The 9,017-nt window shown below is 42.6% G+C and overlaps 1 protein-coding gene across 1 annotated transcript; it reads left to right on the top strand.

Annotated features, from left to right (window-relative positions):
* Positions 1-1,528, top strand: LOC107582145 (gap junction delta-2 protein-like; the record flags this gene model as incomplete). Its single annotated transcript, XM_016267873.1, has 1 exon — positions 1-1,528. A coding segment is annotated over one exon (486 nt), but the record flags the coding sequence as incomplete, so codon positions are not given.
* Between the last annotated feature and the right edge of the window lie 7,489 nt (positions 1,529-9,017).

The raw sequence follows: 9,017 nt of genomic DNA, 5'->3' as shown, positions 1-9,017 counted from the left end.
GAAAACTCCACCAAAGAATCTGAGCCCGACTGTTTGGAAGTGAAAGAGATCCCCAGTTCAGCCAGGAGAACTACCAAATCTAAAATGAGAAGACAAGAGGGCATCTCAAGGTTTTACATCATTCAGGTGGTTTTCAGGAACGCGCTGGAGATCGGTTTCTTGGTGGGGCAGTATTTCTTGTACGGATTCAACGTTCCTGCCGTGTACGAGTGCGATCGCTACCCTTGCATCAAAGACGTCGAATGCTACGTTTCGAGACCCACTGAGAAAACCGTGTTCCTCGTCTTCATGTTTGCCGTCAGTGGGATTTGCGTGGTGCTCAACCTTGCAGAACTCAATCACCTGGGCTGGAGGAAAATTAAAACGGCGGTGAGGGGGGTTCAGGCCAGGAGGAAGTCCATATACGAGATCAGAAACAAGGACTTACCGCGGATGAGCATGCCGAATTTCGGCCGCACCCAGTCGAGTGACTCTGCCTATGTCTAATGCTCCTTCATCAGTAGTTCATCAGAGCAGAGGTGCTCAATCCTGGAAGACCTCAGGATGCACATTTTGAAGTTAACACACAGTTGAAGTCTTGGAGCCTCTATTCTAAACTAATAGCTCACTCAAAAATGAAATATTCTGTCATACTCGACCTCATGTCGTACCAAATCTATATGACTTTCTTTCTTCTGTGGAACACAAAAGAAGATATTTTGAACAATGTTTTGGTCCATGCAGTGAAAATCAATGGGATAAAACTGGACCCCATTGATTTTTTTGTTCAAAATATCTTCATTTGTGGTCTACAGAACAACATTAGGGTGAGTAAGTCATGACAGAATATTCATATTTGGGTCCCAATAGCATCCAAAATGCATTTCTGGAGGACCCCAGGACCAGGTTGCATTCAATTATATACAAGAAAGGTTATGTTATGAACTGTTCATCTCACCTGTTTCATGGTGGGGTAGATGGATTTTGTTTGTCTGTTATGGACAACCAGAACTAACGGACCAAACGTTTGTTTCTTATCAGTTACTGAAGGGCACTGATGCAACTTTTTTATTGGTCAGAACGGAAAGCTTGCAATGAGTTTTCGACATTGGTTTTTTCGTTCATACGATCAGCTGAACCCGAAATATGTTTTGCACTAAATATGGATTTAAAGAAGCCAAATCGAACCTGTATTGTGCTGTGAAGGTCTTTTGTTTCATTATATTGTATTCTCATTCTGGTTTTAGCTCGCACATGTGATAGTTTCAGTTTACTCACCACAACTAGTTAGACCGCAGTTCACATATGTTTATCTGTACTATATGAATCTCTCTTCTGGCTTAGATAGGTTGGCATCTTTAATGATTTGGTTGCCTGTGCTTGCACCACTGACCTTAATGTAAGTTAGCGTTCCGTTATATTTAAGCTGACTTGCAGATCAGTAGCCGGTGAACTGGCCAATGCTGCATAATGCTTAACTGTCTATCTTTTGTATTTATTTATTTATTTATGTATGTATTGTATTTATTTATTTATTTTTGACACCAAAGCGGCCATTGCTTTCATTTGTGGAAAACAGATATATTGCTTTTATGTATTCAAGTGCCATATGTGTACATAGATATATATATATATATATTATAGTATATTGAAGGACTTACCGCGGATGAGCATGCCGAATTTCGGCCGCACCCAGTCGAGTGACTCTGCCTATGTCTAATGCTCCTTCATCAGTAGTTCATCAGAGCAGAGGTGCTCAATCCTGGAAGACCTCAGGATGCACATTTTGAAGTTAACACACAGTTGAAGTCTTGGAGCCTCTATTCTAAACTAATAGCTCACTCAAAAATGAAATATTCTGTCATACTCGACCTCATGTCGTACCAAATCTATATGACTTTCTTTCTTCTGTGGAACACAAAAGAAGATATTTTGAACAATGTTTTGGTCCATGCAATGAAAATCAATGGGATAAAACTGGACCCCATTGATTTTTTTGTTAAAAATATCTTCATTTGTGGTCTACAGAACAACATTAGGGTGAGTAAGTCATGACAGAATATTCATATTTGGGTCCCAATAGCATCCAAAATGCATTTCTGGAGGACCCCAGGACCAGGTTGCATTCAATTATATACAAGAAAGGTTATGTTATGAACTGTTCATCTCACCTGTTTCATGGTGGGGTAGATGGATTTTGTTTGTCTGTTATGGACAACCAGAACTAACGGACCAAACGTTTGTTTCTTATCAGTTACTGAAGGGCACTGATGCAACTTTTTTATTGGTCAGAACGGAAAGCTTGCAATGAGTTTTCGACATTGGTTTTTTCGTTCATACGATCAGCTGAACCCGAAATATGTTTTGCACTAAATATGGATTTAAAGAAGCCAAATCGAACCTGTATTGTGCTGTGAAGGTCTTTTGTTTCATTATATTGTATTCTCATTCTGGTTTTAGCTCGCACATGTGATAGTTTCAGTTTACTCACCACAACTAGTTAGACCGCAGTTCACATATGTTTATCTGTACTATATGAATCTCTCTTCTGGCTTAGATAGGTTGGCATCTTTAATGATTTGGTTGCCTGTGCTTGCACCACTGACCTTAATGTAAGTTAGCATTCCGTTATATTTAAGCTGACTTGCAGATCAGTAGCCGGTGAACTGGCCAATGCTGCATAATGCTTAACTGTCTATCTTTTGTATTTATTTATGTATGTATTGTATTTATTTATTTATTTTTGACACCAAAGCGGCCATTGCTTTCATTTGTGGAAAACAGATATATTGCTTTTATGTATTCAAGTGCCATATGTGTACATAGATATATATATATATATATTATAGTATATTGTAATCCTTATCATGAGATATGAATTCCATGAACTCTTTGCGTGGACTGTTTTAAAGGATGTCCGATCCCTTTAATGTGAGATGTTTGGGAATGGAAGAGTGAAAAAAAAAATTCATCCATCCATATTTTACATTCATGAAAAGTATGACATTGCATTTACAGTACATATAAAGCACAGTTGATCAGAAATCGGTGAATAAGGGGTTGAGATTCACTTCCCCTGGTGCTTCTATTTCTAAAAAAAAAAATGATGTTAGCAACTATGTGAGATGAAAATAAATTATGGAATTCATGACTAAAAAGCTGTGTGATTTGCATTGCTTCCTTTATGATAGAATTAGAATTTTAGTGTAATGCATCAGCAAAAAAGTGCCATTCTCCTCAAGGATTGAGGTCCCTGTCATCTTCCCCATGAATCAACTTCGTATCAGGTCAGTTAGTTGAAATGCTTGAATGTATTTTTTTCACTGGTTCAGCAGCACAGTGCTTAAATTTGATCCGGGCACCATAATTCTACCTGTCCAGCTTCAGTCATGCTGACACAATGACAGAGGCTTCCTCTCGGGCCGGTGCCCTGCACACAGCATCGCTCTGTTATGCAGAGGTCCGGTCCCTGCTGAAACTGCGGTGGCCCTTGTGCCAAGGTCACAGAGAAAGTGCTGAACACTGCAGCCGGTGGCCTCTAACTGGGATTTCTCTCTGCTGACAGATAGGGAGAGGCCTGAGACTCACAAAAGTGCCAAGATGACTCTTCAGCAGAGAGGAGGGGGTGGGAAAACTAGGCCCAAGCATCCTGACAGATCAATTTGGAATTCAGCAGGGACCTGATATTCCTCTTTGACACAACACAAACAGCGAAGGTCCAACCTGACAGGACATCAGTGTGTGTGTGTGTGTGTGTGTGCGTGTGCGTGTGCGTGTGCGTGTGCATGTGTGTGTTGTACAGTTTCAGACGGTGCTCTCTTACCCTCCCTCTTTCATTTGTTTCTTCTCAAAAAGTCCTAAAAAAAGTCCTCCAGAATTTGTTCTCTGATGCATTTAAAGGAAATCAATTCTGCTGTATGGCGGAATTATGGCATAATGAGTTATGAGTATGAGTTACTTAATAACACATTTTTATAAAAGAACCTTAAAAGTATATTAGCACTATTTAACAGCGTATTACATTAAGTATATTAAGTCACATTTAAGAATGCATCAGATACCGAAATAATAGAATCCAAATGGAATTTAATAAAAAAAATTTTTTTAAATAGTACAAACAAATATTTCACAAAAAAGATAAAACTGTTAATATAATATAAATTATTAGAATATATATCTTCTTCAAACAGCTTGTCCTACATAGGGATATACTATATTATAATATTATTTTTAAAATTAACAAAAATTATTTTTAATAAATAAATAATAAAAATAAATGTACTTTATCAAACTTTGTGCAAAATGGTAATGTGAAGATCTTTTGTTACTTTGACACCTGTTTACACTCGATCAGAATCATTTTAAAATGCCTAAGAAAAAACAATTCTGAGAAGAGCTCTAGCATAATTTGTTTGCAGATGCCACTTGGTTTGATATTTTATATCTAAGGCTAATAAATTAATCCATTTTTCAGTGTGCCTTAAACTATTTATGTCGTTTATGAATTGTATTATTTATTATTTAAACTTTACTCGGTTAGACTACATTTAAATCATGCTCCAAACAAATAAATTAGTAACTTCTTAACAATTCAAATGTGGAACATTTAAGCAATTCAAAGGATCGCATGTTTATTTTTAGCTCTCAGTCAGACTTAGTTCTGTGCAATGCTTAGAAAGCGTTTTGAATAATTCAGGCTCGATATACTGGCACAAGCTGTAATTCTCTAAAGCAGGTTAGGGAATGCTGATGCTTAGAACACCCCCCAAAGATCCCCTCCACCTACTCATCTATGAAGCTTAATAAAAGATTAAGGCAAAAGAGTGCCAATGCAAACCTTGACGGAAGCACAGAAGTGTCCTTGAGCATTAATAGAGAGTCTGAGACGTCTGTGACGTGTGCATTCTATCAATTTATGATATACTTAAATAGATTTAAAAAGTAACGCAAAAGTAACATAACACATCACTTTCCATAAACAGTAACTAATAATGTTTAGGGAGTAACACAATATTGAAATGCATTGCTTTTAAAAGTAACTTTCCCTAACAGTGAATAAAAGTTGCACTAAAGAGACATTTGCACCAAGAATGGCCTCTGGACAGATAACTATAACTGTACAGTTTCAGACGGTGCTCTCTTACCCTCCCTCTTTCATTTGTTTCTTCTCAAAAAGTCCTAAAAAAAGTCCTCCAGAATTTGTTCTCTGATGCATTTAAAGGAAATCAATTCTGCTGTATGGCGGAATTATGGCATAATGAGTTATGAGTATGAGTTACTTAATAACACATTTTTATAAAAGAACCTTAAAAGTATATTAGCACTATTTAACAGCGTATTACATTAAGTATATTAAGTCACATTTAAGAATGCATCAGATACCGAAATAATAGAATCCAAATGGAATTTAATAAAAAAAATTTTTTTAAATAGTACAAACAAATATTTCACAAAAAAGATAAAACTGTTAATATAATATAAATTATTAGAATATATATCTTCTTCAAACAGCTTGTCCTACATAGGGATATACTATATTATAATATTATTTTTAAAATTAACAAAAATTATTTTTAATAAATAAATAATAAAAATAAATGTACTTTATCAAACTTTGTGCAAAATGGTAATGTGAAGATCTTTTGTTACTTTGACACCTGTTTACACTCGATCAGAATCATTTTAAAATGCCTAAGAAAAAACAATTCTGAGAAGAGCTCTAGCATAATTTGTTTGCAGATGCCACTTGGTTTGATATTTTATATCTAAGGCTACTAAATTAATCCATTTTTCAGTGTGCCTTAAACTATTTATGTCGTTTATGAATTGTATTATTTATTATTTAAACTTTACTCGGTTAGACTACATTTAAATCATGCTCCAAACAAATAAATTAGTAACTTCTTAACAATTCAAATGTGGAACATTTAAGCAATTCAAAGGATCGCATGTTTATTTTTAGCTCTCAGTCAGACTTAGTTCTGTGCAATGCTTAGAAAGCGTTTTGAATAATTCAGGCTCGATATACTGGCACAAGCTGTAATTCTCTAAAGCAGGTTAGGGAATGCTGATGCTTAGAACACCCCCCAAAGATCCCCTCCACCTACTCATCTATGAAGCTTAATAAAAGATTAAGGCAAAAGAGTGTTTAAAGACTACGTTTCTTGGTAAACTTGACGTTACGTCTTTGTAAAGACGATGTGGGTCTTGCTATAGACAACGTACATTTCCGGGTATTTCTGGATGCGGTCATTACCTGGCGCTGGGTGATTGTCACGATCGCTGCCTCAAGTGTCTGGGCATTAAACACGCTGAGGTGGCGTTTGTGGATGAGTCATGTTCTCATTGTGGGAATATGATCATCTCGGAGTCGAGGGCCAAGCTCTGTTTCCTCAAAGGGGCGGAGCTCCGTTGCCTCTGCCTCGATCTAGTTCTCGTCATGGCGGCAGTCAAGCGGGGGCTTCTTCAGGCAGTAGCACGGGCAGTCTGAGGATAACAGTGGTGGCAAACCCTCCAGGGACCAGATCCTCGGAGGACCATCGCTCCTCTTGCACTCCGCAACCAGTTGAGCTGCCAATGGAACGTGCTGGGTACCAGGAACCAGCAGTATCCTTTGGAGCTCCTCCCGACGACTGGATGTCGATCACTGCATCGGAGGGTGAGCCGGAGCTTTCTGGAAAGGAAGATTAGGTTGCGCTGCTGTCCTCCGGGACTGTAGCAATGCCTGAATCTGATCCAGAAATAATGGCTATGCTTTCCCGGGCCGCCGAGAGGGTAGGGCTCGAGTGGAAATCTCCACCGCGTCCCGAGCCCTTTCTTCCTCGCTGCCCCACTGCGGGTACGCCTGTAGTTCCGTTGATGCCACTTGCGCGGCATCTGGGAGCCTGGCTAGCGCCACCCAGCCCGTCTCGATGGCTTCTTCAAACCGTCAGGCTCGGCTATGCGATTCAGTTCGCCCGGCACCCTCCCAAGTTCAGGGGCATCCACTTTACTTCAGTGAAAGCAGCAGATGCCCCTGTCTTGCGTGCAGAGATCGTAGTCCTGCTGGCGAAGGATGCGATAGAGCCGGTTCCTCCAGTCGATATGAAGATGGGGTTTTACAGCCCCTACTTCATTGTACCCAAGAAAGGTGGTGGGTTACGACCAATCTTGGAACTGCGTGTCTTGAAACGGGTCCTTCACCGGTTACCGTTCAAGATGTTGACGCAGGAACGCATCTTCGGGTGCATCCGTCCCCGAGATTTGGTTTGCAGCGATTGACCTGAAGGACGAGTACTTCATGTGTTGACCCTTCCGCACCACAGACCATTGGTGCGGTTCGAGTCCGAAGGATGAGCATATCAGTACGAGGTCCTGCCCTTCGGGCTGTCCCTGTCGCCCCGGGTCTTAACGTAAGTTGCGGAGGCATCCCTTGTTCCCCTGAGAGAACAGGGCATTCGCATTCTCAACTACCTCAACGACTGGCTCATATTAGCTCAGTCTCAGGTTCAGTTGTGCGAACACGGGGACTTGGTGCTCTTGCACCTCAGCCAGTTGGGCCTTCGGGTCAACTGGGAAAAGAGCAAACTCTCCCCGATGCAGAGGATCTCTTTTCTCGGTATGGAGTTGGACTTGGTCGAACAGACAGCACACCTCATGCAGGAACGTGCTCAGTCGGTGTTGAAATGCTTGAATACATTCAAGAGCAGGATGGAGGTCCCACTGAAAAAATTTCAGAGGCTCCTGGGAGACCGCTTCAACACTGGCTCCATGGCCGAGTCCCGAGGTGGGCGTGGCAACGCGGCACTCACCGGGTCCAAGTTACACCGGCCTGCTGGCAAACCTTCACCCCGTGGTCAGACCTTGCATTTCTCCGGGCAGGAGTGCCCCTAGACCAGGTCTCCAGGCATGCTGTAGTTCACACGGATGCCTCAACCACCGGCTGAGGGGCCACATACAACGGGCTTGCAGTGTCAGGGGTTTGGACAGGGCCCCAACTGCACTGGCACATCGACTGCCTCGAGTTGCTGGCAGTGCACCTTGCCTTGATCCGTCTCAAAGGGCGCTTACGAGGCACGCATGTACTAGTCCGCACGGACAACACCGCGACCGTTGCGTATATCAACCGACAAGGTGGTCTGCGTTCCCGTCACATGTCGCAACTCGCCCGCCACCTCCTCCTTTGGAGTCAGAAGCATCTGAGGTTGCTTCGTACTGTGCACATTCCTGAGGCTGCTCAACCGGGCAGCCGATGAGCTGTCTCGAGCTGAGCTCCCGGGAGAATGGCGACTCCATCCCCAGATGGTCCAGCTGATTTGGAGACGTCCCGGAGCCACTCGGGTAGACCTGTTTACCTCTCCAGAAACCTCTCACTGCCAGTTTGTCTACTCCCTGACCGAGGGAACACTCGGCTCTGATGCACTGGCACTCAGCTGGCCGCGGGGACTTCTCAAGTATGCGTTTCCACCCAGTGAGCCTTCTTGCACAGACACTGTGCAAGGTCAGGGAGGACGAGGAGCAGGTCCTGTTAGTGGCGCCCTGTTGGCCCACCCGGACCTGGTTCCCGGAACTAATGTGCCTCGTGACAGCCCCTCCTTGGCCGATTCTTCTGAGGAAGGATCTACTGACTCAGACATGGGGCACCCTTTGGCACCCACGTCCAGACCTCTAGAAACTTCATGTCTGGTCCCTGCGGGACGTGGAGGTTCTAGGTGACCTACCCCAGGAGGTAGTTGACACCATCACTTCAGCAAGAGCACCGTCTACGAGACACGCTTATGCTTTGAAGTGGAACCTGTTCGTTGAGTGGTCTTCTTCTCGCCGAGAAGACCCCCGAAGATGCCCGATCAGAGTCGTGCTCTTTATTGCAGCAAGGGTTGGAGCGAGGGCTGTCTCCCTCCAACCTCAAAGTCTATGTCGCTGCAATCGCTGCTAACCACGACCCCGTAGAAGGGAAGTCGCTGGGGAAGCATGACCTGATCATCAGGCTCCTTAAGGGGGCGAAAAGGCTAAATCCACTCTATACCCTCTTGGGACCTGACTCTAGTGCTCACAGCACT

This window comes from Sinocyclocheilus grahami, unplaced genomic scaffold (genome assembly GCF_001515645.1).
Source record: "Sinocyclocheilus grahami isolate Dianchi unplaced genomic scaffold, SAMN03320097.WGS_v1.1 scaffold40.1, whole genome shotgun sequence".
NCBI classification, from domain to species: domain Eukaryota; kingdom Metazoa; phylum Chordata; class Actinopteri; order Cypriniformes; family Cyprinidae; genus Sinocyclocheilus; species Sinocyclocheilus grahami.
Note: the sequence above shows the minus strand (reverse complement) of the source record. Positions and strands in the feature narration are given on the sequence as shown.